Raw genomic sequence first — 19,810 nt, forward strand, 5'->3', positions numbered from 1 at the left:
TCCCCAAATCCCCAGCCCTGCCTCCTCCCCCCAGGCTCTCAAGCCTAAGAGGGAGGGGGAGAAGCGGCGCCAGGTTTGAGAGCCTGGGAGGGAGGGGGAGATTCCGAGTGGCCGCGGCGCGGGCGCCGCTTCTCCCCCTCCCTCCCAGGCTCTGGGAGGGGGAGCAGCCGCGCGCAAAACGGCTGTTTTGCACGCCGCGGCCGCTCAGGATCTCCCCCTCCCTCCCAGGTTTGAGAGCCTGGGAGGGAGGGGGAGATCCCGAGCGGCCGCGGCGCGCGAAACAGCTGTTTCATGCGCCAGCAGCAGCGGAGGTGAGCTAGGGGGCCGGGGCACATTTTTAGGGGCGGCATTCTGGCGCCGGCCATGCCGCCCCTAAAAATGTGCCGCCTCAAGCACCAGCTTGTTTTGCTGGTGCCTAGAGCCGGCCCTGGCTGGAGCAGAGGTCTGTCATTTTGATTACCTGTCCATGGAATCCAAGAGATTTACAGCTTCTCCTTAGTGTTGCATGAAAAAAGAAAAAGAAAAAGAAAAAAAAAAAAAAAGTGTTGATCAGAGTGTCGCAGATTGGAATGAGAACAAACAGCAAGTTCTTGGAAAGAGGTTAAAACTACTTTGAAAAGCTGAGAGACTTAATTTTTTCCTCTTATTTACACCAAATACAAAACAAACCATATGTAAGTTGGCTAGAATTAAATTTAGTTACTGTATCTTCTTCCACAACAGCTGAAGAGAACGACTCCTCTGCTAGCCATCCTCCTCTGGCTTCATATTCTGCATCATCTTCCACTGGAAAGAAGGGCGAATTGCAAGGTTACAGGCAACAAAACCCTCCACCACCAATGTCCATTGTTTCTTTGGCTTCTACCATGCACAGCACACTAAAGTACTTCAGGTCATTCACAAAAAGCAGATGAATGTAGAGGATCCCCCATTATGCACACAAGGAGACCTTAGGTTTGGTTGCAACATTTGCAGCTCAAGCAATACATGGTGTACCCCCCGTAGAGAACCGCACTGAAAATTCTGTGCCAGGAAGCTGGACAGTGGAGGAAGAGGAAAAGGGAAAGCTACAGCCAACGAAAGAGGATAGCAGAGGAAGAGTGGGGAGAGCTGCAGACTTTCATGGATCATTTCCCTTTCATGGTACCTCCAGAGCACTTCACAAAGATGAACAGATCAAGTCTCAACACCTCTGCCAGGCCATTCTTCTCTCTGCATTGCAGATTACGAAGCTCAGGGAGACACAGTGACTTGCCCAAGACCACAGACCAAGTCAGTGTCAGAGGTGAGACTAGATTCCAGGAGGCCTGGCTCCCAGTGCTGTGATTTGACTCCCCAAACAAACACTCCCTCCATTTAAGCAGTGCTGTCGCTTCAGTTCATTACAGATACCAGAGGACCAGTTTTACTCACAGATTAGATGTTGTCCATTGAGATAAACTGGCCCAGTTCCAGACTTTAATTCAAAGGCAACAGGAGGGATAAATTCAAAGCCATCAAGACTGATCTGAAACAAAACAATTAAAAAAAAAAAATCCAGAATCACTGAAATATTGAGAAGAAAGAAGCTGGCTAGAGAGCGACACTTGAAGCATACAGCCAGGGTTGCCCGAGGGGGGAGCAAGTGGGGAAATTTGCCCCAGGCCCCGGGCCCCACAGGGGCCCTCCATGAGAATATAGTATTCTATAGTATTGCAACTTTTTTTTATGGAAGGGGCCCCCGAAATTACTTTGCCCCAGGCCCCCTGAATCCTCTGGGTGGCCCTGCATACAGCCTCCCTGTGAGTGGAAGCAAAGCCAGCTGGTGGGGGCATTCCAGAGCAGATGGACTTTGCATGGAACCCCCCCCCCCACTACACATTCTTTAAGGAGCACCTGCAGATGCTCAAGCCAAGCTCTGCCCTCAGTTACACCCACAGCTGCACGGACATCAGTGGGGTTGCACAGGTGTAACCGAGGGCAAAGTTTGGAGGCAGACCCCCCGCTGCCCACTCACACACACAGTACGTTAGGTGCGGATGGCATGCGGCTGATGCACTGATGCCACAGACAAGTCACTAAAAATGCACAGCACAGAGACTACGCTTTCAGCACCCTGCAGATACTGGATCAGACTCAGAGTTCGTTTTCCTGGCTGAGTTAGTTGATGTGTTAATTTTTGTCTTCATAAGAAGACAGATAAGTTACACGTATTTGACTCGTCATGGGCAGATATGGGGAGCAGGGCAGGAAGACGTGCGATTGCAGGCCTGCTTTTTCTCCTGGCCGGGGGAGCTGCACTAGAAGGTGTTCTCTGACTTCCAGTGCATCTTGTTAGCATAAGGACTCCGGTCCATGGGTGGCAGCTTGTAGCAGGTGTGTATTCAGAGCGGTTCCTAAACAATCAAGTAATTTATTGCACAGAGATGTTTTAATTCCAAAGACAATATTACCTTTCACTGAACTTTGTGCTTAGTTCCAAGCATCTGCTTGGTACCTTGGGTCTCGTTAGACAGCAAAATGTCTATAGCTCCTTACTCCCATCATGGGCTGGGAAAATCTCTAGCGATTTACAAATACAACCCAGTCAGCCAACTACAATACATCCGATTTCAGTGGCTGACCAGAAAAGCGAAGCAGGACAAGGGAATGGGAGATAGTCTCTTCTGGCCTCAGGATTTAAAACCACCCAGAGAGTAGAAAGAGAGAAGTCCAGAGACAAATCAAAGCTTAAAATTAAAAACTGCATCCCTGTAAATAGGACACAGCCTGATCTGGACTAGAAACATCTGTTTTCATTTTATTCATGGACACAAAGGCAACGCTGGTCCTGATATAACACAGGCCTGGGCTAACGTTCAAAAAAAGTCCCAAAGAAGAGCAGAGTTACTATTTGTGAGCCTCTGGTCTGACCTCCTGCATAACAGACCAAAGATTGTCTCTGCCATGCATTTTGGTCTGCACAATGGGAGAGGAACATTCACAAATTAACCTGCACAGCAACTTTGTGGGACAAGCAACTTCTTTGCTTTGCACAGGGGGAAAGCTTGCTCAGAGCCTGACTTTCAGAGGTGGCAGCTCCCATAGGATGCTCAGTCCCAAAGGTGGACTAAGTGACTTGACCATGGCTACAGAGAATCACCATTAGAGCTGAGATGCACCTGGCTCCTAGCCTGAGTGCTAACCACCATGCTCCATTGGCTCTCAGATGAAATGTTAACAACCCGGCTATAGTGACTGAGGTTGAATGGGCCATAACGTGTACAGTGGAATGCTATGCCGGGCAACGGAGAGAGAAACAACCCACTCGTTCATCCAAGAGGGCACATGCACACACTAATTCCCCCAGATTAATTGCTTGCCAGGCAGAGATCGTCCTGGGGGTTGCCTTGTCAATCTCTTGGCTTCACACAGCAGGTTTCCCTGAGGAGTTACCATGGGTAGGACAGAGAGCCTCAGTGAAGCAATGGGCACTGGCCTGTTGTCACCGTAGGTGTTTTTTGAAGCTACTGCCACCACGTGCGGTTCGTCCTTGGCCTCTGCACTGAGACAGATCTACAGCAGCGGAACAAAACGGATCCTCATGAGCTGGGTTTGCTGCGGACTAATCCACATGCAGAGAGCGCCACACCCAGGCAGCATTTAAAGTTGTTATTTAAATGTTTGCTTGGGATTTGGGGGCTGATTAAAGATGCCAGAACAACAGTCCTGGGGGCTGACACCCTCTCTTCAGCCTGGGCAGTGGGAGCAAGTCTCCCCCAGGATTGCTCCCTCCCCAGGGTGCTTTCACCCTGACCTGAAGAGACCCAGGAAAGGAAAACATGGTCTGTGTTCAGAGCATGGCAACTTTGCTGGGCTTGGGGTCAAGGCCATGAATGCTTGAGAGGTCAGCAGAGCTCCCCACTCAGCGCTGCTCCTTTCAGAGCGACCCTAAAGCCTCGTCTACATGGGAGAGTGCCACCAGTTTAACCCAAGGTAGGAATTTCAACTAATGTTGTTAAACTGATGCAAACAAGCCCCGAGTGGCCTCTCCAATCTCAGTATGAGAGTGACTTCTTAGTTTAGCTAAATTGGCTGGGAACCGGCTTAAATTAAACCAAAATAAGCCCCTCAATCTGAAATTGGAGCATCCACTCAGGGGTTTGCACCAGTTTAAGTAAATTGATTTAACCAAACTGGTGCAAGTTGGTGTGCTGACAAGCCCTATCTGTCAGAGGGATCCCTGACAAGTTACGTTGCTTACCGTTTTCAGTAAGACCAGGTGTTCCAAGAAGTCATCTTCTTCCATCACCACACACCTCCTGGTGCTGGTGTTCAGCTCGCAGCCTATGGGAAAAACACTGCTGGATTTGTGGGGGCATTGCTGCCCCAAACAAACCCTGCAAGATGCAAGAAGAAAAATTGCAGCTGCCAATGGAAATTCTAGAGCAAAGAAATCCCTCTAGTCCCAGAATGCACACATGCCACAGGTTGGAGACATACACAGGCATTTCCCATGGGCAGAAACTTTAAGGCCAGAAGGAACCATTGTGATCATCTAGCCCAGTGGTTCCCAAACTGGGGTTCGAGAACCCCTGGGGGTTCACGAAATGTTACAGGGGGTTCGCAGAAAAAAAATCTCTAATGGCGGACAGAGCTGTCCATAGGGACCCCGGGCAGCATGGGGCCAGCAGCCCGGAGCCCCTGGACTTCCAAGAGCTAAGAGGATCAAAGCAAGCACATCTATCACACTGAGGAGATTTAAACTTCAAGACTCCTTATAAGAAATGGAAAGAGAGGTGGATATTTTTTGCTGTTTTTAAAATTAAATAGGCAGCTAGTATTGTTTTTAAAATTATTATGAGGAACAAGTTTAAGCTTTGTTGTAACGTGTGTTGTTTGTCTGGACTGCTCAAGACCTGAATGCTTGTGTAGGAGGAACTCTTTGAGTTGGCTTCTTAAATACCTTCATGCTGTTTCACATCTGATACTCTTTGATGAAACATAGGAGCCTTGTCTTACAACAGGCTTCTTCAAAGTGATACAAGCTACGAAAGTGAGATCTTGGAAGAGTGTTGCCATTTTCATATTGTAATACAAATACTGTAATGATAAATAAGAACATAAGAATGGCCTTATTGGGTCAGACCAAGGGTCCATCTAGCCTAGTATCCTGTCTTCCGACAGTGGCCAATGCCAGGTGCCCCAGAGGGAATGAACAGAACAGGTAATCATCAAGTGATCCATCCCCTTTCGCTCATTCCCAGCTTCTGGCAACGGAGGCCAGGGACACTTAATAATAATTAGTGTGTAATAAGCATGTAATAAAAACAAATTTTATATTTCCAAGATCCACTGCTTTTATACTCAGGTAAACGAGAAAATCCCTGTAAATATTCATTTTTAGGAGGGGTTCACGAGACTTGACATTTTAGTGAAAGGGGTTCAAAGGTTGTTCAAGTTTGGGAACCACTGATCTAGCCTGACCTCCTGCAGAACACAGACCAGAGAAATCCACCCAATAACCCCTGCATCCAGCACAATGGTTTGGCTGGACTGGAGCCTATCAGCAGATATTTTGTTGTGTGGCTTGAGGTTCGCCTCTAACTCTGCTCTGAAAGGTTATTGACTCCTTATGGGGCTGTACTCCCAATACCCCAACTTGCAAAATAGAAGCTGAGGTATTGGAAATATTCAGTAGCTTTTTGTATTCCGCTCCCTAGCAGCTGCAATCCTAATGGATCTTCATAGATAGAAACGCCAGTCAAGAGCTTAATGAGGACACCATGTGTCCAGTGCTTTGGTTTTCCTCATTTCATTCAGCCCAAGCCAAAGAAAACAAGTAGGATTTAAGGCTGGATTTAAGAAGCTGGAATGAAATTAGCAGCACTGATCCTGGGAAGCTAAGTGCTCCAGATGCCAGAAGCACTGTACAGCAGTTAGAGGCAGGGCTAACGCTGAATCCTCAGGAGGCCAGTACAGTTCAAGGAGCAGCTAAGCATATACTTAGACAGTAAGTCAACAACAGACACCAAGCCAATACTGCACACTGCTTGGAGACTTGAAGAAAGGAAATGCGGTGGGGGGACGACTTATATTGGTAGCATGACTGCACATGCACTGCTCACGACTAATCACAGGGGCTGGCACTCTCTTCTTCAGCACAGATGGGTAGTTTGCTCAGAGGCTAGCAGGGAAGGCACGTCCCACTCTGATCACAAAGCAGCATGGTAGGGCCCAGGCCCCGCTTAGAAGAGGGAAATGCAGTCTACGCCATTATATGGAAATTATCCACTGCCCTTAGGGTGGGGAAAATTCACACCCATCCCTTCTATTACATCATCCTGAGCAGTATTTCTGCAACCCCTTCACAAGGAACCCCACCTGCTGCCCATCAACCCCTCTCCCCTTTTGCTAGCAGATACCAGCCACACAAACGGCTCGGCAAACCCAGGGAACATGTTATCTTGCTCACCCCTCAGCAATGGTCTCCTTACCCCACAAGACAGCAATGGGTTTCTCTTCTTCAGAACGCGGACTAGAGAGCAGGAGAGATGAACTCATTCTGCTCAAGAACTGACTCCACCTGGGCAACAAACGGATCCTAGAGGAATAAACATGGTAGAGGGAGCAAAATGCATCTTTTTGTTACCAAACCAAGAGCAGGGAGGAAAGCAATAAGAAAAATAAGCAACTGAACCTCTTTGAGTTTACTGTATTGCACGGAAGTCACAGAGCCAGTGAGGAGTAGCACAGAGATTTTTTTTTTCATATTAGAATGTTTTTAAAGAGTAGTTTGCTTATGCTTCTGTAATAAAGATTCAGCTTGAGACACTCTTCTTGCCATTTTATATTTTTCTAATAATAAAATCCCCTCCTGCTCCCCACTCCAATCACCTTGGTCAGGATGAACAAGTAGTTTGCTCTGCCTGGGCTAGTAAAGTTTTCATGATGATTTTACAAACCTGAATTAAGCAGGGAGATCTGAAAAGTAAGGACACTGAAGAGAACAACTCCTCCCTTCCACAGGCCACACTGGTAATGGAGATCTTCAGGAGAACTAAAGGCAACAGATTTAACAGAACAGGTTGGGTTCACTCTCTTAACATGGACTCATTCGAACTGCCCAGCATTTCTGAAGCCTCTAGAATACTGCTCAGCACTTACACTGCACTTTACACCCTCCCAGCATGACGCTAGCCATAGCTAGTGAATTTAAGTTACTCTAACTGACCAGGGGAGAAGCCCAGTTCAGGTGCTGGGAGTTCAACTACCAAAGGAAGAGAAAATCTAGGACAAATTGAGAATATCAGACACATGTAATCACATGGATTTCATCCCCTGACATTAAGTCAGAATTAGGATGGAAAGCATTCTCTAAACCCTGAGTTTGTAAAAGGCTTGCTCCATCAATATGCTCACAATCAAGATTAGCTCCCCTCCTAAGCTGTAAGCTAAGGGCAGGAAACAGCTGGGTTGTCCTGAGCCAATTACAAATGAAGGGTAGATGAGATGGGGAGCTATCCAAACAGAAGAGCAACAGGAAATGCAGATGAAAGACACACCCTCTGTGAGTGCACCTGTCTGAGGGTGAAATTAATCATACATAGCTCACCAGCATGTCTTGCTCTAGTGCAGCAGGGAGGAGATTCTCACCACATCAGGGTGATGATTGATAACTAGCAAAAATTAATTAAAATCAGAGACTTTAAGGCTGTAGGGTGACCATATTTCCCAAAGGGAAAATGGGACACTGTGTGGGGCTTGGCCAAGCCCTCCCACAAGAGCTCCCCATCCCCACGTGGGGCTCCCCTGAGCCCAGCCTGCCCTCCTCCCCCACGAGGCTGGGGTCGCTGCTTGCCTGAATCTTGCCTGCCCCATGCCTCCCCCGCTGTTGCCACTCACCCACACACACACCACTTTTTGACAAAAGTGGGCATTTGTCCCGTTTGCTTTTGCCAATTGATCAATAAAATATGCCAAGAAAGAAACAATGACAATTTAAAAAAAAGCAAACACCCCTCATTATCCACATTAGAATTCACAGATCAGTCCAGCTGGTTCTCTATTAAAACTCCCCTGTTGGGTGTGATGGCGTTCTTCCCTTGTGCCAGTAGGTGGTGCTGGGAATCTCTGCATTGCTTTCTTAAAAGGGGAGACATTGCTTTTTGAGCGGCCTACACTAACTATAGAATCATAAAAATGAAGGTCTCAGACCTCAAGAGGTTACCTAGTCCATCCCCCTGCATGGAGCAGGACCAAGTAAACCTAGCCCATCCCTGACAGATGTCTGTCTCACCTGTTCTTAAAAACCTCCAACGAGGGGATTCCACAACCTCCCTCAGTAACTGATTCCAGCACTTCATTATCTTTGGAGTTAGCAAGTTTTTCCTAAACTCTAACCTCAATCTCCTTGCTGCAGATTAAGCTGAGTACTACTTGACCTACCCTTGGTGGACATGGGTGGACATGGAGACCAGGCAAAATACAGCCCCACAGAAGCTACCAACAATGTCTTGAATGACAAACGTTGTCCAGCTAATGCCTTCTGAACACCTGCTAGAAGCAGCATGCTAAAGAACCTCCCTGCTGAACTGGCCCTTATCCATCTCTCCCCTTTTTTATTAATTGCTATGAACATTTGTATGGCAAGAGGATTTTTACTGCTAACAAGCTCATTGCTTTTCAGGGCAGGCTCACCCCACAGTAACTCCAAACTCTTCATGCTTTGATTGTTGGAGGCTGCAGGATTTTTGGCAAGTTTCGTTTTTAAGGGTCTCCTTTCATCTTGGCCCCAGCAGTAGAAGAGAGCTTATCACCCCACTTCCATGCATATTGGCCAAGGTTTCATCTGCCGATTCAACAGCTGCTCCTCAGGCTTTTCCCCCATCTGACGTCTCAAATAATCTTTTGTTTGTGGCATTGCTTCCAGTTGCTGTGGAAATCATTATAACTGCCTGTTCTCGCAAGGGTTTATTGTGCTTGGGCTGATCTGAGGTCCCAGGAGAAGGAAAACTCTGGCACAACTTTAACAAACTGCCTGGCCAGGCCTGACGTTCTGGGTTTGACATCAATCACACATGCTCTGTGTGGGTCTGCGCTACCAACCCTGGCTAACGAAGGCAAAGTAAGCATTAATCTGGGGTCTCAAGCACAAGTTTAAGCACTTGTCAAAATCTTAAAGCCTGATGGGAAACGGTGGTCTCTGACCTAGAAATACATCCATGCACACTGCTCTGTTGATTTCACATGAGCCCAAGGATGCTGCTCTCTAGTGCAAAGCATGGATCTCTCTAGACTGCGTTACTACAGAGCCTCCTGGAGTTGCAACCACTGCTCATGGAAATCTCTCTGGGCCAAAAGGGGCTGCCTGCCCTGAAGGGTGAATTCCATTGAATAATACTGAGTTCCTGGAAAAAGCACCTCCTTTACTGCAAAATGGGGAGCTGGTTTCAAAGGTATAAATGAGTTAGGTGCCCAATTCCCACTGAAAGCAGATGAGGGCTCGTCTACACTTGAAATGCTATCGCAGCACTGCTGTCACGCTTCAGTGTAGACACTACCTACTGGAGGGGTTCTCCCCTTGGCGTAGGTACTCCACCTCCCCAAGAGGTGGTAGCTAGGTTGACGGAAGAATTCTCACCTCAGAACGATGTAGTTATGCCACTGTAAATTGCCAGTGTAAACCAGCCCTGAGAGTTGGGTGTCGAACTGGCCTTTATGCCTTGGAAAATCTCCCTTTTCGAGGGCTGGCACTTGTGTCCTCTTGCACTGGACAGCTATATTCATCACCTCTGTGCTTACCTGTTGAATCCCATATCTGATATCAGTGAAGCCACTTTAGGAGACAGAAATAGGGCTACTTCAGTGGAATCTGACCATTGGAGCTACGTTGTTCCCAAAGCGTAGACTGCTCCAAAGCCAGCTCTGAGAAGAACCGCAGACGGTTCATCCTGTATAAAAGAAACACCTCAATACTCACATGTTTTTAGGTATATATATTTATTTACAAGAGACTGTTGGAAATTTTTGAAGGCTTATTTCACATGAGGGGAAAATGACAATCACCATCATATTTACAACCAAAAACATCCCGGAGAAAGATATAACAAACTAGCAGGGTATATGCACACCACCATAAATACAGGGGAACATTTGTACATAATACTATTTACATTGGATAATGTGTACAATGTCTATGTAGCTCTCATGCAGGATGGAGTCCAAGGGTTTGATTCTCATTTAGACTAAGACCACTTTTCACCACTCCGGCAGTGTAAAGGAGCCTTCAAGTGAGAGTAAATTAGCCACTCTCAGGCGCCTTTCCATGATTCCAGCGTTGTACCATGGCCGAAGTAAGATTCAGGCCCCAAATGCATACCCTGCTACTGCTTCAGAGAGCTACAGACCTTCCAGCACTGTGATTTTGGCATGTACAGTAGAACCTCAGAGTTACGAACACCTCGGAAATGGAGGTTGTTCGTAAGTCTGAAATGTTCGTAATTCTGAACAAAACATTAGGGTTGTTCTTTCAAAAATTTGCAACTGAACATTGACTTCATACAGCTTTGAAACTTTACTATGCAGAAGAAAAATGCTGCTTTCCCTTTATTTTTTTAGTAGTTTACGTTTAACACGGCGCTGTACTGTATTTGCTTTTTTAATCTCTGCTGCTCCCTGATTGTGTACTTCCAGTTCCAAATGAGGTGTGTGGTTGACCAGTCAGTTCATAACTCTGAGGTTCTACTGGATTCACATTCAGGTGTATGGTCAGTATCTGTCCGGCTATTCACGGAGACCTGCAATCACCGTTCGGGGCTTGGGCCTGAAGACAGAGCTAGGATTCAGCTTCTCTGCCTTAGGACCTGCACCTGTGGCCTCCATGGGAGCTGGAATAGGCCCTGGTCCCCTGATTTTCAGAACTGCTGAGTATCTGCTGCAGCTCCCACTCAACTGGCTGGGAGTTGCGGGCACGCAGAGCCTCTAAAGAAAGGCCCTTCGGCCCAGCTCCACAAAGGTATTTAGGCTCCTAACTCCCATTGGTTTCAGTAGAAGTTAGGTGACTAAATCCCTTTGGGGATCTGAGCCTTAGAGATTGCAGGACCCATCTCAGAAACCAAGAGTAATATGTGGAGCCCTATTGGCCCAATCCTACAAGGTGCTCTCTCCCAGGTGCTCCTGCCTTGCAGGGTCCAGCCCCAGGTGCACAGAACATAATGTAGTTACCACTTTATTGTGGGGTTGTTTCAGGGGCCCAGAGATTAGCTGGACTGTTGTTTCCTGTCCAAGTTTATATCTCCCTTGCTGAGTGTATACTAGCAAGAATAATACCTTTCATCCTGGAGAATCCTAAAACGTTTTGCTAACCGTATACACACAGCACAGCTAAAGTGCAGCTGCCTCTGGAGTGGAGGGCTACAGCCAACAGGTACATATCACACTGCACAGATGGAGGAGGTGGAGGAGTCTGGCCAACCTCTGACTCTCACAAAAAGTGCCAAGGGAAGTTTTATGCCCAGGCAGAGCAAAGAGAATCTTGTCTTGTAAGGGTTCATCTAAAAAGACCTCCATGGAATTCTATGTATCCCCTTTGGCAGGCGTAGGGCTAGACCTCCCTTGCAAGATTCACACATGACGTTCTAGGGAGTTCGGGCATTTCGAACCTGATGCTAACACCATGCTGGTCTCCCCTCCAGCACTGGTTGTAGCAAAGTGTTGGTGTTTTTTAACCATCTAAAGCCGATCCGATTTACTAATCAGTTTCCTTTGTGACATAAGAATATTGTTTAAAATATTTGAATTAGCATTTTTGTCCACATCCTTCCTGTGCTCAGAGCATCCCCACCCATTCAGAACTCATTTTCTCCTGACGCTAAGGGACAGATCCTATATTTAGGTGCCCAACTCCCATTGAAATTAATGGGAGTTAGGCGCCTAAGTACCTTTGAGGAGCTGGGAGTAAATTTTTAATGACTTCCCACGTCCCCTCCTCTAGTTTTCTCTTGTTTGCATTACTATTTGCTAAATGTATTACTGCAGGCTCACTCTGCAGTGTAGACAGACCTTTAAAGGCCTGAATGCTACAATTAAAAACTCCCGGCTGGCCCGTGCTGGCTGACTCGGGTTAAGGCGCTATTTAATTGCGGTGTAGACGTTCGGGCTCCGGCTACAGCCTTAGCTCGGGGACCCTCCCACCTTGCAGGGTCCTAGAGCCCGGGCTCCAGTCTGCACCTGCACGTCTACACCGCAATTAAACAGCCCTGAGTCCCAACCCCATGAGTCAGGTCAGCTGGCCTGGGCCAGCGGCGGGTTTGTAATTGCAGTGTAGACACACCTTGTGTTTTTCCCTAGGCCCAGCTCTGACTTTGCCCAAACTAGTAGCGATTCGGAGATTGAAATTGGACAGAAGATTGTGGAAAGGTCTCTTGTTTGTGAGAGGTCTTTCTTCCCTTCCACCTGGGCCCCTGCAGTGGGCTCAGCCATGTTCTGTGCAAGCATCTTCAGCAACATTTGCATCAGAAAAGGAAAATAAAAGTTCCATCAACGGTTCAGTCACATTTGATGCACCAAGTTAATGCTTCTAGGCAATAAATGTTCACATAGTCCATTACCTCAGCATCCTGGACCCGATTCTGCCCAGCCTCACACCTTGTGTAGTCATTTACCCCTGTGTATTCTTCTTTAGTAGCATTTTACATCCACTGTGCAGAGTTGTAAATGACAGCACAAAGCACAGGGGAGAATCAGGCCCAGTGTATCAAAACCCCAGCACTTTCAGTGCCACATCCGATGTGAATCCATGTCTGGCGACCAAAGTCAAACTCCAGCTGCATTCTGAAGTACTGCTTCTGAGGTAGTAATTTCTCTTGCAATCTATACAGGAAACATCTTAATGTCTTCTTCCCTTGGAGCATCTTTGGAGATTACACACACTGTTCACATTTAGGTCGGTCAGTTCTTCATCTAACTAGTGTCCTGAGCAGTACTGGAATTCAGCTGCCTAGCCCTGGAGAGGGAGGTCTCTTATATTGAGTCCAACTTCACATCACAAGAGGTGCTGGGGCTGTTTCTAGACCTGACTCTAGCCAGCCATCACAAGAGATATTGAAGTCATAGTAAGCTATCTAGGCTTCGCCCTCTGGGACCCTGGTATAATTCCAACACTTGTCAAGGGCTCTTACTGAAAACAACTAATGACAGCAAAAGGCCACCTCTTTCCTACACTTTTGCCATGCATACAGGAAAAATTGTTTTAAGAGATGCCTCCCCTATGTAACACTTTTCTTTAAGGCACAGTTTCCTCTACACTATGTCCAAGCCTGGTGAAACAGGCAGGAAATTAAGGTATGTGCGTTCAAAATACCTGAGTCAACATCAAAAGTAAAAAGACTATGGATCTACATGTCTAATTCCTTTTTTTCAGATGGATAGTAGCTGACACACAAGCCAAGATCAACAGCCCAGTAGAGGGCTTTGACACATTCCTGGAAGAAAGGAAGAGAAAGAATTGACTGTAGTTTGAAAGGAAAATAGTGAATGAATTCTGAACAAAAATGATCTATAATCAAAACCACTCTCAAGATGTCAGCATCCTAGTCCTTGATGTAACAAAGCTCTTAAACACATGCTTAACTTTAAGCCCATGCTTAAGTCCCATTGAAATTCAAATAAATGCATCATGTGGAAACAAAAGCATATACAATATAGTAACTCAAGCGTGTTAGTAATATATAGAGTAACATAGCAATCACTGGGACTACTCACGCACTTAAAGTTAAGCATGTTCTTAAGTGCTTTGTTGGATCAGGATCCATACCTTACACAGGAGCATGAACAGCTGTATTGACACAATGGGGACTTTCACTTCCAATGAGCCTAGGTGGTTTGTAGCTGCTGCTAAAATAGGATGGGCAAACCTCAAATGGCTTGGCACCTTGGTTTCTGCACTTCTATTCTGGAAATCTCATGAGAGCAGGTTTTTCCCGAAAGCTTCCTGGTACTTCCCAACTTCAGATGGGCCAAGATACCTTTCTATATTCTGGTGACATTTCACTATCTCTGCTCCCAGCCCAGACAGACGCCAGGAGACACAGGGGGCAGCAAAAACAAATCAACCAAAAAAGTGAAGAGAATTTCTTCAAGTCTCAGAAAAGTTTCTCCTCCAGGTCACTTTTGGGGCAAAGGTTTGGGGTGGTTTTCCTGAGAGCTAAGGGCATCAATAATGATCAAATAAGAAGCCCTCTGTACCTTCAACTATTAGTGTAACATTTGGACTGAATGATCTTCAAGGTTCTGAAATGTTTGGATCTGATGGTTTTTTCCTAGTTTCCAGCCAGGAATACAAGCAGAGGTCCCAGCACTCTCCTGGGGAAGTCTGTTCTAAAGCCCCATTTTACACACTCAGGCAGTTTGGAGAAAGAAGCATGGGAATGTTTTGACATTATCCAAACCCAAACTGTGAACTCCAGACATTCCCCAGTTACCGGTGCTTGTTTTATCCAAACTGACTTACAGAAATAAACACTTCTACAGTGCCTCCCATCCCAAAGGGTGCCAAAGAATTTTGGCCCAGGGCCTCAAAGGTATTAAGGCTCCTAACTTCCACAGATTTCAGTGAAGTTAGGCAGCTAAATAACTTTGAGGATCTAGGCCTTTGCCCATCCCTTCTTATTTTCTCTATTATCTGTATGTACTAAGCATGATTAGATAATGGTGTGATAATTCCACATGAAAGTGTAAAGCAGTGACCATGGATTAGAATGATATCTCACTAGGATAAACAACTTCAAAAGGAAATTCAGGGCTGTGGCTTCCTCGTCTAAATCATGTTTAAAGATGTAAAATTCCATTCAAAGCTTAAATTGGTGATCGGATTTTCAGATGAGCTCAGCACATTGGGTGTATGTTTGGTACTGAGCTCTATTGAAAACCTGATGCTGAGTGCAGGTGCTGAGCACCTGGAAATCGAGTTCTGAGCTCTTCTGAAAATTTGACGCTGCTAGTTGCTGGAATATCACAACATTTTCCAGGTGATTAAAAATCTATACTTACATTCTTCTCTTTTTCCTTCCCTTTCAAGCACACTCAAGGACCTGCTTTTGCTTCATTGCAGGTAAATCTTTAAAAAAAAAAAGACAATAAATTAATAATCAGATCTTTTACAGGTAATTTCTATCATTTACTTGCGCGTGTTTATAATGGCCACATCAAGGGAATAGCCAGACAAACAAGTATGGCGCGTGGTGTCATTTGCTTAAAGATGCAAAAGAGCCTAGGTGGAATCCTAAAGTCAGTGGAAGTTTTGCCACTGATTTTAATGGGACCAAGATTTCACCCCTGTCTTGAAGACCCTGAGAAATTGTATCTGGTGTGATGTGTTCTTCAGAGTAACTCTGCTTCATTTGGGCACATTTATACTCCAAAACAGATACACCATTTCTTCAAACTAACAAGCACTCAGCTTTCTTTCACCTATTAAATCTATCACAGCTACAGTCTCTCTGCTTTACTCACATGCGCCACGCATGAAACTGACTGCTTCCATGAGAAATTAGTCGGGGAGTATGTAATGGATTAATCCCTCCTTAAAACCCACTTCTTCTGTGAGGATTCTGCATTATGGCTTCACTCATCTCTTCACTCACAGTGCCTCTATGCTTTCGTGCCCTTGAAATGATGCCCCTTGTATTTCAGTTGTCTGATTCACACTGCAAAGTCTTCCAGCAGGTGCCTTGTATTTCTCGGCTGTTTCCCAAAGCACTGCGTTCTCTGGTGGTGCACTGCCAACGCAAGACGGAGTCCCGAAGCACGCAATCAGTCCATACACAGGGAGATCTCCCATTACAGCCCACTGCAGTTCTGCTTCACTAAGGACTAAATAGAGTAATCAACATTTCCTGAATTTTGAGTCAGGCAAAACATGCCATTGAAAGTTCTATTGTTGATCAACAACCCTCCTCCCACCTATTTTTTTTTTCAATTAAAAAAATCATTGACAAGTGTCGTGTGCGTGTGTGGGGAGCAGGTTGGCTGTCTATAAAGTTGCTTGAAAACATTTGACAATTGAAACATTTTGATGAAATTTCAAAATGTTGCAAACCCAGTAAAAGTTTTCCAGAAAATCCCATGGAAGCATTTTAAACCAGTTCTAGGACTCAGTCCGGACTTCATGGTTTGTCCTGGAAATAAATAGTATTATTAATAAATAATAAAAGTAATTATGAATTGTCAACAATCCCTATGAGCTTATGCTTTCAAAGCGCCTGTGGTTTTTTAGGTCACTGATCAGAAATGGATAGCTAGCCTGTGAATGGCAGTGCACACCCAGAGAACAGGGTGCTTTGGAAAACACGCCAGAAACACAACCCTCACACCAGAGTGAAACTAAAAGCTTATTCCAGCAACAGCTCCAGAACTGAGCAAAGATACAATCGAAGTTCCTGTTCTCTGCAAGAAGTTACTGGATGTTATTTATGTATAAAAGCGACCAAACTCCAATTTCTTCTGTTCTTCCTGAAGGAAAATCCTGATTTTTGTGTGTTTACACAGCTAATTTCACTTTTAGTAAAGCTTGTTGGAGAAACACAGAAAAATGTGATTTCTTTTGTTATCACTGACATTTTATTTACCTGATAAATCTCCCAAAAGCTCTAATTTTAAGATAAGATGGGGGCATTCAAAATCTTGAAACAATTAGGCTACATTAGATTAGATTAGACTGAAAAACAATGACTAAGCAAATCAAACTGGAAGCAGGGAAATATAGATCAAATGCAGGGATTTTAAAGACAGGTACTTTAGAAAAGCCCGCTAAGTACCATTTGCCTTTAAAATCTTTACAAATTGGGCCTTCATTCCCTTCCAGATATTAGCTAATGTCAGGGATTTCCCATACCAAATTAAATTTGGAAGTGACTAACTGGACTTAGATGTGGTTTTCCCAAGGTGTCTCTTTCCAAAGAGCATGGTCACTATAACAGCACCAGTTGCTGGCCCAGGCATCTCTGCCAGCTCATCTGTTGCTGGCGGAAAACACCCTTTTCCACCGATGGCTAAACAATCTCCTGGACAGCCTGCAGTTTGCATTGTCCGAGCAGACACTTGGATTAGCTAGGGAAAGGCATCCCCAGTGTGAAATGGAAATCTCAGCCTGCTTTAAAACAGCCAGTGACACTGCACTGGTCTGGAAGGGTGGCAGAGCCTCTACAACCACGGCTTTGCAGCCAGAGTGACTGCTTACACCAGGGGTCAGACAACAGGCCAAATCTGGACCCATCAGAGGCTTTTGAACAGACCCCGAAATCTTTTTATTTACTTATTATCATTGCAGGGGTTTTTTATTTTCTCTGGAGTCTAGATCTTGACTATACCTTGTCCAAGAAATTTGGATCTTGACAAAAAATAACCGACTAGCCCTGGCTTAAACTCTTCCAGAAGTGGAGCCAGTTCTGCCTGAACCCCCACCCCCCAACACACACACTGCCCTGCTCCAAGCATCAGCTCCCAGTACTTTGCACTGACCTCTTACGAACCCAGGGGCTCCCCCCGCCCAGCTCTAACCTCCCCCCCTTTGCAGGCTCTGATACCTACTCTTCCAGCTGCAGACACAGCGTGGTCTGGGTGCCCTGCAGCTGGGCCTCCCTAAGGGGGCGCTGGGCATTGCCATGCCCATTGCTTTGGCGGGAGGAGAGGTTGGTCTCCTCAGTCCTGCTACTGGAGCGGCTGCTGCTGATGCTGGTTCCCCCATCCTCCTCCTCCGCCTGCCCGGGCTGCTGCCCCTGCGCCACGGGCTTGCTGTCCGCCGGGGAGGCCTCCTGGGAAGCGAAGGCGCAGGGGCACCGGCGGAGGTCCCTGGAGACGGCGTGCAGCCGGCGGTCCGCGCTCCGCGGGCAGCAGAGCAGCTTCTTGAAGGCGCTCCTGAAGTCGGGGCTGCGGCAGTAGATGATGGGGTTGAAGGCGGAGTTGACGTAGCCCAGCCAGTTGAGGGAGAGGAAGACCTGGCCGGGGATGAGGGACCTGTAGAAGACCTTGACGATGTTGGCCACGAAGAAGGGCAGCCAGCAGAGGGTGAAGGTGCCCATGATGATGCCCAGGGTCTTGAGCGCCTTGTGCTCCCTCATGGCCATGAGGCGGGATGGTCTCCTCCGGCGGGGGCCCTTGGCGCCGGGGCTGGGGGGGCCCTGGAGGAAGCGGACCTTGTCCCGCTCGATGAGGCAGATCTGCCGGCTGGCCACGGCGAAGACCCGCGCGTAGACAAAGAGCATGACCAGCAGCGGCACGTAGAAGGAGATGATGGAGGAGAGGATGGCGTAGGGCATGTTGGTGACGAAGTCGCAGCAGCTCGGGTTCTGGTAGCAGAGCAGCGCCTCCTCGTCCGCCCCGTCCCGCCACCAGTGGTTCATGATGGGCAGGAAGGAGACGAAGGCGGAGATGGCCCAGACCAGGCACACCACGGCCCGCGCCCGGCCCTTGGTCACCAGCGCCTCGTACTGCAGCGGCGAGGTGATGGCCAGGTACCGGTCCACGGCAATGGCGCACAGGGTCTCGATGCTGGCCGTGACACACAGCACGTCCAGCGAGGTCCACAGCTCGCACACCGTGGTGCTGTAGGGCCAGTGGCCGCTTAGCACGATGGTGGCCCCCGGTGGCACCACCAGCAAGCCCATAATCAGGTCGGCGCAGGCCAGCGAGGTGACGAACACGTTGGTCATGGTCTGCAGGCGCGGCGTCTTGGCGATGGCCAGGATCACCAGCAGGTTGCCGGCTGCGATCACCAGCACCGTGAGGCCCAGGGCGGCCCCGATGGCCCACTGCTTGCTCAGGCTGTCGGCTCCCGTGCAGTTGGTGGCTGCGTCCCCCCTGGAGGTGGCGTTGCTATCGGGCCAAGGAGCCATCTCAGCTGGGGAGCTCCGTGCGCCCCTGTCTCCGCGCGCCCCTGTCTCCGCGCCTCTCTAGCTCCGCGGGGCGCCAGCTTTTAAGGGCAAACTCCCCACAGCGCTCGGAGTTTCGGCTCCATACAGGGTGTGTGAGCGGCTTCTTGAGCCTGTGCCATCTCCCCGGGAGCTCTGAAAAGGCTGCAGCAGGGGATGGGCTCCCCCCCCTACACACACCCCGGTGGCACTGCTCAGAGGAGGAGCCCTTAAAGGCACAGGACGCAGCGGGGCTGCCCCACTCGTAGGATCGTTGAAAAAAAGAAAAGCAGCCGGGAACACGCCCATTTGCATCTCTCTTTCCGTGTCTGTTCCCTTCCCTCCTTCCTCTGCCGCCCCCGCGGGGATTTTAAATATTGGAGTCCAACATTTGCCCTTTCCTTCCCCTGCACCTTCTCCTGGGGCTGAGAATTTAACTCTTCTGCTCCTGCGCCCCTTCCTCTCTCCACAGCCCCGTGCCTTTCCTCTGCTGCCCCGCTATTTGCCCACTGCAGAGAGGACACTTTCAGGCAGGAGAAGAACCCGTGTGCCAGCACAAGAGCAGGCTCTCTCTCCTCGGGCACTTTGCGCCTGGCAGGTCTGCCCAGCACCACAACAGTCGCAAAACAAGCAAACTCCCTCTTCCTGGTGGGTTACCCCTGCAGCTAAAGCCCATCACATAAACTGCAGCCGTCTGCCGGTCAAACACACAGATACACTCCCCCTCCCCCACTCACGCTCCCGCCTTGTCAACCCAAATCGCACATGTAGAGAAGAGGGAACAACCCAAGGATGCCAGGCACAGACACTGGGACGGAGGTGACACGAATCCCCTCTAGTCCGCGGAAAGTATCAATTTCCTCCTGCGCTCCATCGAACACAAATCGGCTGAGCGCAAACCCACGCCAAGGCGAAAAGGTGGAGTCAGGGACAGCAGAAGGCTC

General features: G+C 47.8%; 2 protein-coding genes across 4 annotated transcripts; both read right to left on the minus strand.

The window, feature by feature from the left end:
- Positions 1 to 459: 459 nt before the first annotated feature.
- Positions 460 to 6,543, minus strand: LOC113407706 (nucleoplasmin-like). Of its 2 annotated transcripts, XM_029912783.1 has the most exons (6): positions 6,456 to 6,543; positions 4,223 to 4,305; positions 3,415 to 3,534; positions 1,414 to 1,507; positions 704 to 786; positions 460 to 494 (listed from the first exon to the last, which is right to left on the minus strand). In XM_029912783.1, the coding sequence occupies exons 1-6, from the start codon at positions 6,520 to 6,522 to the stop codon at positions 483 to 485; spliced, it is 459 nt and encodes a 152-aa protein (XP_029768643.1). In that variant the 5' UTR covers positions 6,523 to 6,543; the 3' UTR covers positions 460 to 482. The 2 variants fall into 2 exon arrangements, with proteins under 2 accessions (XP_029768643.1, XP_029768641.1); XM_029912781.1 differs by lacking the exon at positions 460 to 494 and having other exon boundaries at positions 565 to 786.
- Positions 6,544 to 9,806: 3,263 nt separating this feature from the next.
- Positions 9,807 to 19,051, minus strand: ADRB3 (adrenoceptor beta 3). 2 transcript variants are annotated; one of them, XM_024214265.2, is made up of 3 exons: positions 17,548 to 19,051; positions 15,010 to 15,076; positions 9,807 to 9,911 (listed from the first exon to the last, which is right to left on the minus strand). In XM_024214265.2, exons 1-2 carry the CDS (start codon positions 18,849 to 18,851, stop codon positions 15,043 to 15,045), a joined length of 1,338 nt encoding a protein of 445 aa, XP_024070033.2. In that variant the 5' UTR covers positions 18,852 to 19,051; the 3' UTR covers positions 9,807 to 9,911; positions 15,010 to 15,042. The 2 variants fall into 2 exon arrangements, with proteins under 2 accessions (XP_024070033.2, XP_024070031.2); XM_024214263.2 differs by lacking the exon at positions 9,807 to 9,911 and adding an exon at positions 12,210 to 13,442.
- Between the last annotated feature and the right edge of the window lie 759 nt (positions 19,052 to 19,810).

The sequence above is a fragment of the Terrapene carolina genome, unplaced genomic scaffold (genome assembly GCF_002925995.2).
Source record: "Terrapene carolina triunguis isolate 2854851 unplaced genomic scaffold, T_m_triunguis-2.0 Scaffold53, whole genome shotgun sequence".
Lineage (NCBI taxonomy): Eukaryota > Metazoa > Chordata > Testudines > Emydidae > Terrapene > Terrapene triunguis.

What these genes read in the sequence shown, in the direction of transcription:
- ADRB3 (XM_024214265.2), bottom strand. Translation starts at nt 18,851, where the DNA reads ATGGCTCCTTGGCCCGATAGCAACGCCACCTCCAGGGGGGACGCAGCC. An exon ending in CTGTGTCTGCAGCTGGAAGA is followed by an intron (nt 15,077 to 17,547) that starts GTAGGTATCAGA and finishes TTTTTTTTAAAG; the next exon opens with ATTTACCTGCAATGAAGCAA.
- LOC113407706 (XM_029912781.1), bottom strand. Translation starts at nt 6,522, where the DNA reads ATGAGTTCATCTCTCCTGCTCTCTAGTCCGCGTTCTGAAGAAGAGAAA. An exon ending in GGCTCTCTGTCCTACCCATG is followed by an intron (nt 1,508 to 3,414) that starts GTAACTCCTCAG and finishes GTTTTGTTTCAG; the next exon opens with ATCAGTCTTGATGGCTTTGA. An exon ending in CAATGGACAACATCTAATCT is followed by an intron (nt 787 to 1,413) that starts GTGAGTAAAACT and finishes CCTTCTTTCCAG; the next exon opens with TGGAAGATGATGCAGAATAT.